Source organism: Berghia stephanieae, chromosome 3 (genome assembly GCF_034508935.2).
Source record: "Berghia stephanieae isolate SIO BIC M18660-M18661 chromosome 3, UCSD_Bste_1.3, whole genome shotgun sequence".
NCBI classification, from domain to species: domain Eukaryota; kingdom Metazoa; phylum Mollusca; class Gastropoda; order Nudibranchia; family Aeolidiidae; genus Berghia; species Berghia stephanieae.
The window spans coordinates 102,801,264-102,818,763 of record NC_088362.1 but is presented as its reverse complement, the minus strand read 5'-3'; the positions used below and the strand labels follow the sequence as shown (position 1 = coordinate 102,818,763).

The window sequence follows — 17,500 nt, the reverse complement described above, 5'->3', positions numbered from 1 at the left end:
CATTATTATTATTATTATTATTATTATTATTATTATCATCATCATTATTATTATTATTATTATTATTATTATTATTATTATTATTATTATTATTATTATGAATATTTATCGATCAAATCTCTCCTTACCAGTCATTTTCAGATTTTTCTGAAACGTCTCACCCACCCAACACAACATATTTTTCTTACTAAAATTTTAAAAAGCAACAAGTAAAACCTATACATTATACTGTACAGCAAAATGAGCTTTACCCTACAGTGTCAAGTTTTTATGTTTATAACAAATTATATATGGGTACTTCAAAATGTTATGATGTACGAAAGAAATCGGAATGAGAAAAATGTTGGTTGCATCGTAACGATTGTGACGATTTTTCTGTGGTTGCCAAGGACAGTTAATGCCATGCCCTTCATGTCTAAAATTGTCAAAAGTTCTCAAACACAGGAATCATTTAAAGAACTCTCGGGTTTGAAAATCATTCTATTTCTCAAGTTTTATATCCTCGGGACAGATCTCAACCGATCGATATTGAGAAATAAACTTTTTCTGGCCAAACTGAGAAATGAACTAAAACGTGGTTTGGCATAGTACAGCAGTACACATAAATATGTGACAAGAGATAGGCAAAATTGAATGGAAGCTGAAATTTTGATTAACTAACGCAGATCATATTATGGGTGTTTCGCGTTTACCCTTTGAAACAAAGCACAAAAGGGGAAACCATCATTATCTGTTTTCGTCAATTATATTGAAGCTTCTATTCAATTTGATTACATGTTATTTATTTCTTCGAGCTCCAAGCTCCAAGGTGACCCTTCACCTCAAAACGGTATTAAGTCGGGTAGGTTAAGATGTTCAAAATTGAATTTATAGCCAGAAATATCAGACTTGTGTTGAGTTTTTATGTTTTATTGAGGAGAATGGATACCATATTTTAGGGTGCTAATGCCAGCAATTTATATTTTTGACCAGTTTAACAATTAAATTCGGTTTCTAAGCATCTGGTTCGTTTCGACATAATACCGTTTTGAGACGATGGGTCACATATTTCCATTATAAGGAGTACATCGAGAGTAAACTCTGTGAAAAAAATACACCAGAAAAAAACAATACATTTTTTACATTTGGACCAGAAAAAAAAACATGTCCTTCAAAATTATAATAATTAAAATGATCCTCATCTGGTCATAAACTCTCACACTTGGATCAATATTTGAAGGACGATTTTCACGTCAAAAATTTTTAATTTGTCTTTTCAGTATGTATTCAATTCAAAGTACTAAAAAAATAAACGGAAAAAAACAAAGAAAAGAAAGAAAAAAGAAAAGAAAATATACCTCATAAATTTATCGATCGGTCGATACTTTTAAACTGATAGGTCCTTAAACAAGATATATGCAATGTCTATGATTATCATTGTCTTTGTCAAAACTTTGACCCACAAATTAAAGTCGAAGTCATCATGACCTCATTATGACCACAACACGGGCGCACCGCATGCCTTCAAGTGGTTGATATCTTCACAAGCTTCTGGTGGATTTTAATGATAATTGGCTCAAATCGTGGCCTTCGTAAAGTTATGGCCTGATACTGACCAAAAAATGACGTCAAAATGCCAGTCGTTTGCCACAAAAGAAAACAAATCGTGAGTTGTATTCAATAGTTCAACCAATGAAATAACTTGTTTCCATGAGCTCTACTAACGACAACTCACTAGGCGGTGCAAAAACCAAATAATGACGTCAAACTGCCAGTCCTTTTGGATTTCAAGGCTATAACACAATGATGGCTACGCTCAAACACTAGAATTGTTAGTGACTTTAAGCCGGTTTTTTTTTTAATTGGCTACATTCCATCCTTTGGGATTTTTCTTCTTTACGCCACCAGCAGCAGCAGCACCACCACCACCACCACCACCACCATCATCATCATCATCATCATCATCATCATCATCATCATCATCATCATCATCATCATCATCATCATCACTACCACAATGTCATCGCGATGACAAGTGAATGAGGATTGAAAAAAGTGGGGGGGGGGGGGGGGAGGGAGACATTTATCTCAATCTATAAATAGAGCACCCGACACGAACACAAACATAAGAGGCTCCAATCCGTTTTCTGTCCCATAATAATGTCCCTTGTAAAGCGCTTTGAGCACGATTAGTGGATATTGCGCTATATAAAAGCTTTGTTAATATAGTCTATCTAGTGATCTTTGAGTAGCTGGGACTAAGTTACAAGTCGCGGAATAAACCTTAAAACAGGCAGGGTCTGAGAATATCAAAACAACGACTCTCTGTATCACAAACTGGGGAAATCTCCGACTACTCGAGTATAATGGCTGTATGAAACTATCATTTTTTAAAACCTAATCTAAGTTGACTCATCATCATTATCATCATCATCGTTGCCTTTTTCACCCTGGGTCAGGGCATATTAAGGCCACAGACAAACAGTTTCCATCCTTCTCTATCCTGGGCTAACTTTTTTTTTTTAAATCTCGTTCCATGTCTTATCACTTCTCTATATTATATCAGCTTCTTTTTTGTCTGTTGTCCTTCATAAATTCTGCCATTGCAGAAACTCTTCGGTCGCCCAAGCTAAAAAAAAAGGATTAGATTTGTCTGTAACAGTTTGAGTTTTACGGAAGGGGTGAAAATCCTTCGACAACCCATAACAGGGAGGACCAGGTGACTCAAAAAGGGGGAGTCACACACCATTAATTAGTCGCCTATTACGACCAGCTGGCTTGCGTTGGGCATTTTTTCCTGATTTTTTGGCTTTTCCCTATTTTAGCATTTTGCAATTTACATCCTTGTCAAGCGGATCGTTTAAGCATGTTTTTTTTCCCCCTTTCAAAGCCGTACGTGGGTAGATATTAGAAATGCTAGAGATTCTGCGATTCTGTGGTCTTGCTTTCGGATCGGAAAGTCCTGGGTTCGATTCTCGCTCGGCGCATAATTGAGTTCCTGGAAAAGGCACTTTACTAATATTCTATCACCGTACTCATGTGTAAAATGAGTACCTGGCCGCTAACAGCATTGTTCCTGTCGAAAAAAAAAACAATGTAATGTCGCCTAACAGGCTACACATGAGTCGAATTGGGCTGTGAATGTTACGTGTCTTACTCAAGGACATAACGTCTGGACCAGAATTTTCCACGATGACTGTCACCCATGAGCCACTGACCAGGCTTTACATCGCTTGCACCGTACAACCGAGAGCCATCTAGCCACATATAATAGGACCCATCGCTTCAGTTCGGAATAGGCTTCAACAGTCATAACGTCACTTCCCTCGTAATGACGCATAGTAATTTAGTAACTGGCTCTAAACTATCGGAACAATGGCGGACGCCCTTATGAAATATTTCTCCGACGAACATAAAAGCGTATCCAGAGAAAAAAAAACAAACAACATTATGAATATGATCATGTTTGAACTTTTACACATTCTGATAACAAGACATATGAAAAGTTCTAGCCAGCATGAAGAATAAAAAGTACCGATTTTCTTTGTTTAGAACCACGATGGCCGCCGTTGCTGGGCGACGTGCCATCAGACTATTGAATCCAATTACGACGGGGTAAATCCGACTCCAAACAATGATTTATTTAACCAGTTAACTGCCTTACTCTGGAAAGACGGGTATTTAAAAATCTGACCAGGAAACGTGTCCTTCAAACATCGCTCGATTTAAATAATTCTCAACTTGACAAAAACTATTAAACCTGGGGCCACGCGAGGTACTTTCAAGCCAACACAAAACATTTTCCATAACAACAATGCTAAATCAAGCCCATAATTGAGTTCGGTCACCAGACCTGTAAATATGTGCACGTTGTGTGACAGGGATCTTTTCAAAGTTGTTTTCACTAAATGTCATGCTTGATTGGTTTCCTTTCACTGATAATACGATATTGAAATTATATCCTGACATGCGCATCACGGCACATCACGACACGGAAGTTAAAAGTGAATAAACCGGAAGTAATTCTTCACAGTCATCAAATCAGGCTCATTGAGTCACAGTTTATCCACTGTTTATATCTACATACTTCGCTTTAACCCGAGGTCATTGCGCTCCTTTAAATAGGAATAGGACGCTAACCAATTCTTAACTACTTTCTCAAATGACTCTTGTCAAAATGAAAACAAAAGGGGCAGCGTGGCTCAGCGGTACGGTCTTTGTTTCCTATTCGAAAGGTACCGAGTTCAATCACCCGCCGCTGAGTTGTGTGGCCTTGAGCAAGTCACCTCGCCCTAGCTCACTTTGCGGCGCTGCTCTGCGGCTGACGCCTGGGTTATTCCGGTCTTCCCTTGGAACAGACCCTAAAGACAAATTTCCCCTTGGGGATGAATAAAGGGAATTTTATTTATTTATTTATTTATTTTAAAATGTCTTGCCGTATAAGATGACACCACGGTGAACTAGTTACTAAGAGGCTCCGAACCATAGTACCCACCTGATTACTAAATTGCCAAAATCTGTGGACTTCTTATAAATTCTTCTGACCATCATAATTTAACATTACAACTCCAAAGAACAAAAGAAAACAAGAGGGAGGGGGAAGAATATTTCTAAAAAAAAGATAAATTAAACAAAACACTTAAAATGAAGCGAAAAGCACCAGGGAGGACAGGCAGAATTTGAAGATATGAATACTTTTCTCAATAAATGTGTTACAATACATAATATAAATTCTATTATCTAAAATTGCTAATAATATAACATGCTTATATAACATAATGTTACTTTCCCCCCCCCCCCCGCCTCATCCTAAAATCGTAAATGACTCTGCCGCGTTCCCCTGTGCTCTTTAACCCCCTCCACACCAACTATAGGAAAATCGTCACATTCATAATTTCGATACAACCAACATTTTTATGATTCAAATTTCTTTTGTACATCATAAAATTTAAAGAAAATTAACAGTGTGTTGTAGATCATGTTTTGATAAAGAAATTATGTATCGCAAGAATTTTACTGCAATTGTGTCAGAGTGATAAAAAATATATTTTTGTGTTAGTTGGGTGTGACGTTTTGGGGAAAACCTGAAAATGGCTGGTGTGGAGAGAGTTAAAAATTTTCTTTTGTTTGTTTGATTTATTTTAATTTAGATTTGTTTTTGTTTTTTTTTTTTTTTGTTTTTTTTGTTGTTGTTGTTGTTTTTGTTGTTTGGTTGTTGCTGTTTTGTTTTGTTTTTTCTTAATTTTTTTGTTGTTGTCATATTTTTATTATTTGAGGGAGTGGGGGGGGGGGTTGCTAAAATCCCAATATTTTTCTTGTGAACAATTCTATATTATACTATTTAATGTTATCATTGTCCATCACTGGCGACTTGCCTGTATTCTTTAGCAATCGCTTCCAATGCCATCTCTATCTGCTTTTCTTCAAGGTCTTTGAAAGAACGACGGGCCTGCGATTTAGAGTTGCACGCGAGATGATCCTGTAAAGGTGAGTTACATGGTTAACGCTTTTTAAACTGTGTTTTGAAAGTGTCTCAATACATATTTTTTCTACAATTTATACATCTTTTTCTTTTTGGTGAATGGGAAGAGTCGGAAACGATTTGGTTTGTTTAATGATGATGATGATGACGTTGATGATGATGATGATGATGATGATGATGATGATGATGATGATGATCATCATCATCATCATGATAATAACTATTATTATTATCATTATTATTATTATTATTATTATTATTATTATTATTATTATTATTATTATTATTATTATTATTATTATTAATCTTATTTTTCTTCTTCTTCTTCTTCTTCTTCTTCTTCTTCTTCTTCTTTTATTATTATTATTATTATTATTATTATTATTATTATTATTATTATTATTATTATTATTATTATTATTATTATTATTATTATATATTATTATTATCACTATTACTATTATTTTTATTATTATCATTATTATTATTATTATTATTATTATTATTATCATTATTATTATTATTATCATTAATTAATCAATTAATTTATGTATTTATTCTTTATTATTACTATCACCATCATCATCATCATCACCATCATCATCACCACCACCACTACCATCATCATGATCATCATCATCATCACCATCATCATCATCATCATCATCATCATCATCATCATCATCCTCATCATCATCATCATCATCATCATCACCATCATCACCACCACCACCACCACCACCACCATCATCATCATCATCATCATTATCTTCATCACCACCATCATCATCATCATCATCATCATCATCATCATCATCATCATCATCATCATTATCATTTCTATTACTTCTATGATTACTGCAGTGCCCTAAAGTGAACAATAGGGCTTGTATCTTGCTCAAGCTATAAACGAGATGTCGGTACGAGGCTAGGCCATCTCTCAATGGGAAAGGGAGATAACGCTTACCTGAAATCGAATGCGTTCGACCAAGTAGGCCAATCCCAGAATTCCAATCTCATCTTTCAAACGTCTCAACATGCTGTAATCAGCCAGGACTCGCATTCCAAATTGATTTGTTAGAAAATCCTCCACCTGGACAATAAATTAAGGTTATATATATATATATATATATATATATATATATATATTAATATATATATATATAAGAGAGAGAGAGAGAGAGAGAGAGAGAGAGAGAGAGAGAGAGAGAGAGAAGAGAGAGAGAGAGAGAGAGAGAGAGAGAGAGAGAGAGAGAGAGAGAGAGAGAGAGAGAGAGACATTCACATTTATATAGCCGAAACGCATGTTTCTGTGTTTCTGTCGTCTTCATCCACGTCGTCAGTCGGCGGCATACTTTTCCGTGGAATGATTTTATTCATTTGGGGTTCGATGATGATGTTCTTGCCGCCGCCGACTGACGACGTGAATGAAGACCACAGAAACATGTGTTTCGGCCATATATAAATGTGAGTGACTCCATTTTTATTTTACATTAGCTCTAACCAACGTTATCGAGCACTTTCGTACCTACAAGTACCCAACAACACTCGTTATATATATATATATATATATATATATATATATATATATATATATATATATATATATATTGGGTTTATTTGGTGACCACCTATAGATAGAATGCGCTTGGCCAAGGAGATCACAACATTGCCATCCGAAAGTATAACGGACCAACACACACACTCTGTGTAACCATGAACTTTTATAGTCTGGTTAATACAGTTTAGTGAGAACAACTCACAAACGCGGATGGCAAAAACAATAACAAAGGCCCGAGTGACGTCATCTGCATAATATATATATATATATATATATATATATATATATATATATATATATATATATATATATATATATATATATATATATATAGGTGGTTACCAAATAAACCCCAAAAAAATGTTTTAATGCGCTGCTATTTATTTCTGACTATCATACTTTGTGGTGCAAAACTTGTTTAGATATGTAACAATGTAAAATCTTCAATTTTATGACAGCGGTTTTAGAGTATTTTTTATAGGTCTTAAAGAAGAAAACTGTTTTAAATATGCCATCAATACGGTCCAAAATCTATATTCAGTTAAGACAAATTGATTCAGAGGTTGACACAAATTTTTACAATTTTTGATAGAGGGACAGCTAAGAAAAACCAGAAAAACACGCGCCATTAATAAAAAATCTGACTATAGAATAAATGAGCGCCTGTACGTAATAGATAGTATGCACTTGGCGAAGAAGCTCACGACATTGCCATCCGGAAGTATAACGGACCAACACAAAAAACGATGTGTAATCTTGAACGTTTATAGTCTGGTTAATACAGTTTAGTGAGAATTACTCAAAAACGCGTATGGCAAAAAGCAATAACAAAGTCCAGAGTGACGTCAATTTCATACTATCTATAGCCTTTATTTCTCCGCAAATATTTGTATTGTATTCTCTCGGTCTTATTTGTATGTCTCAATTGATAGAATGTGCGTTAATAGATTATTGTTACAAATAATATTTGATTTTATGTCATGAATTATTGCCAATATAAAGCACATAGAGTACGAAATCGTCATGATTATACGCTATAGAAATGCTATTTATTATATATACATAGATCGAATTTGACGTCACTCCGGCCTTTGTTATTGTTTTTTTTTTTTTGGTTTTTTTTTTTTTTTGTTATCCGCGTTTTTGAGTAATTATCACCAAACTGTATTAACCAGACTATAAACGTTCACGGTTACATATAGTTGTGTGTGTTCGTCCGCTATACTTCCGGATGGCAATGTTATGAGCTTCTTAGCCAGCATATATATAGTAGAATGCGCTTGGCCAAGGAGTCACAACATTGCCATCCGGAAGTATACGACAACACAAAACTGGTAACATGAACTTTTATAGTCTGGTTATGTTCAGTGAGAACAACTCACAAACGCGGATGGAAACATACAAGGCTGCGGACGTCATCTGCATACTATCTATAGATAGAATGCGCTATGGTCACGAGTTCACAACATGCCACGAAGTATAACGACGAACACACAAACTCTGTGTAACCATGAACTTTTATAGTCTGGTTAATACAGTTTAGTGAGAACAACTCACAAACGCGGATGGCAAAAACAATAACAAGGCTGAGTGACGTCATCTGCATACTATCTATTATGTAGTATGCGTTGGCTAAGAAGCTCATAACATTGCATCCGGAAATATAGCGACGAACACACACAACTATGTACATGAACTTTTATAGTCTGGATAATACAGTTTAGTGAGAATTACTCATAAACACGGATGGCAAAAAGCAATAAAAATGACCTGAGTGACGTCATCTTCATTCTATCTATATTCATTTTTTCAGTGAAGCAGCAACCCTTACGTCTTTTGCTTGGATGTCCGGCAGGGCGTCAATCATGGTTGCCGTAGAGAAATCGTTCATTGTCGCTGATGATCTGTCTTTGCTCTGTCCCCAATCGGCATGATGGCCTGACCGCTCCATTCGCTTGACCAAAGTCCTGCGAGGGGAAGGATTATTAAATATGTATTATATTTATTATTATTATATTATTTTTATATATATTATTTTTATTGATTATATTATTATTATTATATTATATTGTTATTATTTATTATTATTATTATTATTATTTTATATTATTATTATATTATTATTATTATTATTTATTATTATTATTATTATTATTATTATTATGTTATTATTATTATTATTATATTATTAATTAATTATATTATTATTATTATTATTAATTATTATTATTATTATTATTATTTATTATATATTATTATTATTATTATTATTATTATTATTATTATTATTATTATTATTATTATTATTATTATTATTATTATTATTATTATTATTATTATTATTATTATTATTATTATTATTAATTATTTTTATTATTATATTATTATTTATTATTATTATTATTATTATTATTATTATTATTGTTTATTATTATTATTATTATTATTATTATTTATTATTATATTATTATTATTATATTATTATTATTATGTATTATTATTATTATTTTTATTATTATTATTATTATTATTATTATTATTATTATTATTATTATTATTATTATTATTATTATATTATTATTATTATTATTATTATATTATTATTTTTATTATTATTGTTTGTTATTATTATTATTATTATTATTATTATTATTATTATTATTATTATTATTATTATTTATATTATTATTATTATTATTATTATTGTTTTGTTGTTGTTATTATTATTATTATTATTATTATTATTATTATTATTATTATTATTATATTATTATTATTTATAATTAGTCAATGTGATATTGTGTGGGGATAGAGAGCGGTAGTTATGACTGCATTTATTTTTATTGTTGATGTTGTTGCGGTTGTTGTATGGATAACGGTAATGACGCCGCTGCTTCTTATGCTGATGTTGCTAATGACAATTCCATCATAATGACGACAATGATATGACGATCATGACTTTGAGGATGATGATGCATGATGATGATGATGATGATGATGATGATGATGATGATGATGATAATGATAATGATGATGTTGACGATGGTGATGTTGATGATGATGATGATGATGAGGATGATGATGATGATGAGGATGATGATGATGATGATGATAATACATGATAATGACAATGATGATGATGCTTATGATGTATGAGGATGATGCTTATGATGCATGATGATAATGATGATGATGATGATGATGATGATGATGATGATGATGATGATGATGATGATGATGATGATGATGATGATGATGATGATGATGATGATGATGATGATGATGATGATGATGGTGTTGATGATGATGATGATGATGATGATGATGATGATGATGATGATGATGACGACGATGATGATGATGATGATGATGATGATGACGACGATGATGATGATGATGATGATGATTATGATGATGATGATGATGATGATGATGATGATGATGCTGACGATGATGATGATGATGATGACCATGATTACGGTGATGACGATGGGGAGGAGGATGATGGTAGTTATAATCGATCTTACTGAAGGTTCGTAATCTTGTTTTGAATCTCCTTATTCCTGGAAGAGTAAAACAATTTGGTGTGGAGCTCCTCTTCGTACCATTTGTTTTGGTTTTGGACCTTTTGTAAGAAGAAATAAAAAAAGAACCAAAAGAAGATCGTGCTGAGATTCGTGGGAAATGCGGAGTTGAAATGAAGAGCCAAAGTGCTAAAAGTGCTTACGTCACAAGAAGTTAGTTTTGAAAACTTGGAGGTTAAAATTTGGAATCGGCTAAACAGGGTATTAAAAAAATTGTAGTATTTAGATAGGGGATTTAAATTGTGTTTGTCATGAACAGAATTGGTGAGTGAACTGATGTGATTATGCTTTAAGTTTATCACTGATCAGTTAAAAATCATGAAAATGTGACTTCAGTACTTTTAGTAATGGGCTCTCCAAATGCTTATTTCCTTTATAGAGTCTTTTGCCATACCCTGAGATAAAAACAAAACACATCCTTTAAAATTTTGGCCAGAAAATTCGTCCTGCAAATATCGATCCATTAAAATGACCGCCATCTTGCCCAAAAAAAAAAACAAACTCTAAAGGAAATTCCGCTTTTGAGAGTTTTTTTGACAAGATGAGGGTTATTCTCATCGATCGATATTTGACGGATGAGTTTTCTGGACAAAATCTAAAATTTGTTAGTTTATTATTTTTTTAAAGGGAACGGCAGTTTATGTCAGTTGACAAAAGTAATGCATTGTGGCGTATGTAATAACTCAGGGAGGTACGGAACCTGGTCTAGTCAACTGCGGATGTGAAGCAAAGTCAGTATTCGAATCTTTTAGCTGACAAAAGTAATGCATTGTGGCGTATGTAATAACTCAGAGGTACGGAGCCTGGTCTAGTCAACGGCGGATGTGACACAAAGTCAGTATTCGAATCTTTTAGCTGACAAAAAGTAATGCCTTGTAGAGTATGTAATCACTCAGAGAGGTACGGCGGAGCCTGGTCTAGTCAACGGCGGATGTGACACAAAGTCAGTATTCGAATCTTTTAATGCAAACGTATTGAAAAATTATGTTACTTTCATTCTAATTCTTGGGCACGGCACTTTACAAATATCACCCAAATCGACTCAGGTGTGAATGAGTACTTGGCAAGATATGTAGGCACTGACGGATATTGTAAGAGTATTAGTACTAAAAGACGCATAACAATCGATTTGTATCCAAAGTGTTAAGAAATGGATGAATGAGAACAGACTGAAACTGAATGATGATAAGACGGAGGTGCTGTATGTGGGGAACAGGAAGTGGAAAAGTGAAACAGATTTGAAGTTGGGGGATGCCTCTATTCAAATTGTTGACAAAGTGAAAAACCTTGGCACATTCTTAGACTCTGGACTGTCGATGGAGCATCAGGTTAATAATTTGGTTAGATCTCTCTCTTTCCAACTAAAAAAGATTGCTTCCATTAGACGGTTCATATCTGAGGATGTGACCAAGCACCTGGTTGTGTCCCTCGTACTATCGAAATTGGATTATTGTAATGCTCTGTTGTTTGGCGTTTCGCAATACAATCTGAAACGTCTTCAGATTGTCCAAAACAGCGCTGTCAGACTAGTATTCATGAAGCGTAGGTGCGACTCTGCCGGACCTCTACTTCATGACCTGCATTGGCTGCCTGTTGGGAAAAGAATTAAATTCAAAGCTTGTGTTTTAGTGTATCGTTGTCTTGAAGGTACTGCCCCTTCCTACCTTTCAGAACTAATTGAAAGATATTCAAAACCCCGCCCCTTACGTTCGGCCAGTGATTCCACAAAACTAGTTGTCCCTCGAATTCGGAAAAATGCTGGAATGAGATCCTTTTCTCATTTCGGACCCTCTATTTGGAACGCCTTACCGCCGAGCATTCGTGAAAAAGAATCTTTGTCTATTTTTAAACGTTCGCTTAAAACATATTTGTTTCGATTTTAGTAGATGGTATGAGAAGCAAGATAGGTTTGGTTTGTGTTGTGTGTTGTGTTGTGTGTGTGTATGTGTGTGTGTGTGTGTGTGCTTGTGTGTGTGAATGAGTATGTTTCAGCCAAAGTAATTTGTAATTTAAGCGCTTAGAGTCTGGTGTCTCGGAGTTATAGCGCTATATAAGTTTTCAACATTATTATTATTATTATTATGATTTGTATTGCATGGCATGGGAATATGGTTTTATATGGCCTGTCTGGAGGGTAAATAAAGCATTGTAAAGAGCACTGTGAAGCAGAGGAAATGCGTTATATAAATCGTTATATTTATCTAATCTTTGTAAGTCTCATCCACGACAAAGGCCATTATATAGATAGTATGAAGATGGCGTCACTCAGGTCTTTATTATTGTTTTTTGCCATCCGCGTTTATGAGTAATGCTCTGTATAAACTGCATTAACCAGACTATAAACGTTCAAGGTTACGCATAGTTTTTTGTGTTGATCCGTCATACTTCCGGATGGCAATGTTGTGAGCTTCTTTGCTAAGCGCATACTATCTGTAGATAGTGTGCGTTTGGCTAAGAAGCTCACAACATTGCCATCCGGATATAAAACGGACCAACACACAAAACTATGCGTAACCTTGAACGTTTATAGTCGGGTTAATAGATAGTATGCAGATGACGTCACTCAGGCTTTTGTTATTGTTTTTGCCATCCGCGTTTGTGAGTTGTTCTCACTAAACTGTATTAACCAGACTATAAAAGTTCATGGTTACACAGAGTTTGTGTGTTGGTCCGTTATACTTCCGGATGGCAATGTTGTGAACTCCTTGGCCAAGCGCATTCTCTCTCTACAGTTCGGTGAGCATTACTCATAAACGCGGATGGCAAAAACAATAACAACGACCTGAGTGACGTCATCTTCAAACTATCTATAGATAGTATGCGCTTGGCTAAGAAGCTCATAACATTGCCATCCGGAAATAAAACGGACCAACACACAAAACTGTGTGTAAACATGAACGTTTATAGTCGGGTTAATACAGTTCAGTGAGTGTTACTCATAAACGCGGATGGTAAAAAACAATAACAAATACCTGAGCGACCTCATCTTCGAACTATCTATAGACACTTTACAATTTGTTTATCTCAATATAGATAGTTGAACTTTGCTCATCTGCCACTTAAAAAAGCATGACATGCATTGGTCCTTTGAGGAGTAAGAACAGATTTCGGACAAACAAGGTCGTAATACTGCCATTATCAGAAGAAAACAAAAATATTTTAACATTTTAGTCAGAAAACCCGTCCTTCAAATTTCGATAGATTAAAATGACGCTCATCAAACCGAATCTGACGAATTACTGGGTTAAATCGTAGCCATCGTTAAGTTATAGCCTGACACTGAAACCCAAAAAGACTGGCATTCTGACGTTATTATTTGATTTTTGCACCGCCTAGTGAGTTGTCGTTAGTCCCATTGGTTGAACTATTGAATACAACTCACGATTTGTTTTCTTTTGTGGTCAAAGACTGGCTTGTTGACGTTATATTTGGTCAGTGTCAGGCAAAAAGTTAACGATGGCTACGGTTTAACTCGGTTCATCCTATGCCAACATTTTAAAGATTCTGGCACTCCATACCCCCTCTTTTGCAGTATACTTGTACACTAATAAGGAACAAAAGTGTGTTGTCACAATACTGGTTCCAATCTCATTGGAAGTGTAAAGCCAATCTTCCGGGGGACTGGATACACACATTGTGCAACTGATCTGGTTTCAGAGTGACGGCATTTTATTTTCTAGTCTAAATAAATGCTGGTCGTCAATAAAGATCACCCATCCTCGATCTTCTACATCCCATAATCCTTAGAATCTGTCTATACATTTTACTACTAAAATAGTTACGCCACCCAAGACTTTGCTGATTGGGTCGTTAGTCATAACATAGTTGTGTGAGCTCCATTACAAGCTGGTTCCACCTTATGGTTCAATATATTAACTATTCATTGTTAGTCTTCAGAAGGGTTGGTTAAATGCACACCTCCAAGGAGTTTATAACCCTAAAAGTAGAAGGCTTCTCTGTCACATTGCGTGACGTAAAAAACATATTCCATCTGGTTAATATTAAAACTAGCAGGGGACGTACAGTTTCCTTCAATTGCACGATTTCCAAGCGAAGATTTTGCATCTCTTTGTTGTCGATGGCCAAATGTCTCAGCTCCGCCAGCACATCTGTGTTGAAAGAAAATAAGGAAAATCACTCATTGTTAGGAATAATCAGAATATACTGTCTGAAGCTTTTTTTAAAAAAATAAAAAAATAAATGAAATAAAATAAACACCAAGAAAAAAACCCAACCCCCCCCCCCCCCCCCCCAAAAAAAAACAACAACAAAAAAAAAACAAAAAAAAAAAAAAAAAAAAAAAAAACAGCAACAACAAATGCGTAGACCTGTTAGCGTAAATTATTTGACAGAAGACAAATGTTTGTAGGCGCTTTGAGTTCTCTTTGATGTAAGAAAACGACTAATTGAGCAGTGTTTAGAAAAAGAGAAAAACTGTTTTGTTGTTCTTCTTTTTCTAAACACAGTCCATTTGTTCTTTATCTTACATGTTTAAACCATTTCTCTTGATAAATTATGGGAACACATGATATAAAGAGTATCAAAATTCCGTAAAGTGATGAAGTTTCCTCACTTTTAAACCGGTCGCCTTCAGACCTGTTTTCACCCAAATTATTTTTCTGGACATATATCATCAATGTCATCCTACTACAGATACATTCACTTTTGGTTTAGCCAACCCTCCGATAAAAAGATAAAAGAAAATTCGCGAAACCTGCTTCATCACCGCACCCCACAACCTTGTACATTATTGGAGATTTTAGGTGAATTCTACTGTCTCACGCAAAAACTGATATTCTTAGTCTGCTTGATAGCTTCTAATAAATAGATTAAAGTAATTATCCGTGGTGATGGGGGTGGGGGGGGGGGGTCTTCAAGATATCTGTTTTGCTCTATCTTGATCGAAATTATTAGTGGATGTTTGAAAGTTCATATTAGTGTCTTTGTCTATTTATCAATAAATATATCATTATTAAAACTATCATCATTAAAATTATTTATTATAGCAACGGCAGCCACCTGGTCTCTATAGGGAATGAGATTAGCGGAAGAGTAGCGTCCCTTGATTGGACGTCACCTTACAGAGAGAACGGCAACATGGTTTTGCGCATGCGTCTCTCTCGTCCTCGCTTTCGGTGAAGAGACGCATGGGCAAAACCATATTGACGTTCTCTCTCTAATAACTTCTCCGCCGGTGACTTCCAATCAAGGGACGCTACTCTTCCGCTAATCTCATTCCCTTTTATTACCGCTTTCCTCCAATCTGTCCCATTCCCGCCTTCCGTCCCTGGCTTTCTCGGTCTGCTGTTTGACATCATTCAAATCTTTGCTCAATTCCTCCATGAGGCAGGACGAGAATTCCTTGAAAATAAATATAATATTTAAAATAATTTTTATCGTCAAAGTATGAATTCTTAATGAGTTATCAGATTGATAATGAACATTATGAAACACCCCCCCCCCCCCCCCCCGACAAAGATAGATTTGTGCTAAAATCATTTTTCAAATGATTTTTTGATAGCAACCACAATCATTTTAAATGAATGTTATGCTGCCCAAATGAAAACAACTTTTTATCAAAACACTTCTATTCTCTTGTGCAAATGAACTTTCCTATATTTTTACACACATCTTTAATAGTCAATAAGAAACGGGCATATTCCAAGTAAATGGAAAACTTCAAAAATAATTCCCGTCCCAAAAAAATAAAAAATCCAAAGAAATTAATTATTTTCGTCCTGTGGCGCTGACATCCATCCCAATAAAATGTCTAGAAGGATTAGATATCCAGCAACGATTTTTACAACAAAGTACACAACATCTGGACAAAAACCATTTTGCTTACAAATCAGGGCGTGAGGTGGACGACGCGATGTTAGTGTTTCTCATAACACCTACAAACACTTACACACTCCAAAGGGGTATGTCAGAATACTATTCGTAGATGTTTCGAGGGCATTCAACACCATCCAGCCTCACCTATTAATCCCTAAACTATTGTCCATGGCAATGCATCCCTCGATTGCACTCTGAGTATTAGATTCTTGACAGACCGACCACAACTAATTGGACTCCCTCACGGATGATGAGTACAACAAAGTTGAATCCTCTACCTTTATCACCAACACTGGAGCACCCCAAGGAACTGTTCTTGCTCCAACACTTTTCGTGATATACACAAATGACTGCATATGCAGCACAAGTAATGTCAATATTTTAAAGTATACCAACGATACCGGCATTCAAGCCTCGATAACAACTGTAGATGATGTATTGATTTATCATAGCGAAATTGAAAAATTTGTTGACTGGTGTGATAATAACTATCTAGAACTTCATGTAAGGAAAACTAACTAAATTATATTTGATTTTAGGAAAGATGGTAACATACATGAAAATATAATGATTAGATGAAAACTAAATGTAGAGAGGGTAGAGGAGTATAAATATCTCCATATAATTGTCAATGAAAGATTTGAATAGGCAATTCATTCATGCAAAGTGCTTTAATAGGATGAAGACAAGATTATTGATGATGAGGAGACTGTACTCCATAAATCTTGACAAAGCAATTTTATCTTTGTTTCATAAATCTTGTAGTGTAAATCTCTTTTGTTGCTGTGTAGCTACTAGGGATGGAAATTGTAAACAATCTGAAGTAACAAAAATAAATAGAATATAATAAAGCACGCTATCGAATGTTATGCATGAAATGATCGATGGAAGAATTTTGAAAATTCTCACAAAGATATTGCTATTGTTAAGATTGACAGAATTCAAAGAGACGAGTCCCACCCTCTGTACAACGAAATTAAAACAAACCAGAGGAGTAAGAGACTAATACACATGAAAACCAAAAGACCAAAATATTTAAATTCATTTTTACCATCAGTA

General features: G+C 34.7%; 2 protein-coding genes across 2 annotated transcripts in view; both read right to left on the bottom strand.

The window, feature by feature from the left end:
• LOC144969408 (uncharacterized) overlaps positions 1-6,548 on the bottom strand; it is a 13,800-nt gene extending 7,252 nt beyond the window's left edge. The window contains exons 1-2 of the mRNA XM_078908519.1: positions 6,429-6,548; positions 5,355-5,458 (exon numbers count right to left, since the gene is read on the bottom strand). Coding sequence (XP_078764645.1) covers positions 5,355-5,458; positions 6,429-6,524 — 200 coding nt within the window. The 5' untranslated portion in view covers positions 6,525-6,548. The remainder of the gene's footprint in view (positions 1-5,354; positions 5,459-6,428) is intronic.
• A 2,275-nt stretch (positions 6,549-8,823) lies between these two features.
• LOC144969407 (uncharacterized) overlaps positions 8,824-17,500 on the bottom strand; it is a 14,177-nt gene continuing 5,500 nt past the window's right edge. The window contains exons 5-8 of the mRNA XM_078908518.1: positions 15,856-15,967; positions 14,630-14,715; positions 10,550-10,647; positions 8,824-8,989 (exon numbers count right to left, since the gene is read on the bottom strand). Coding sequence (XP_078764644.1) covers positions 8,824-8,989; positions 10,550-10,647; positions 14,630-14,715; positions 15,856-15,967 — 462 coding nt within the window. The remainder of the gene's footprint in view (positions 8,990-10,549; positions 10,648-14,629; positions 14,716-15,855; positions 15,968-17,500) is intronic.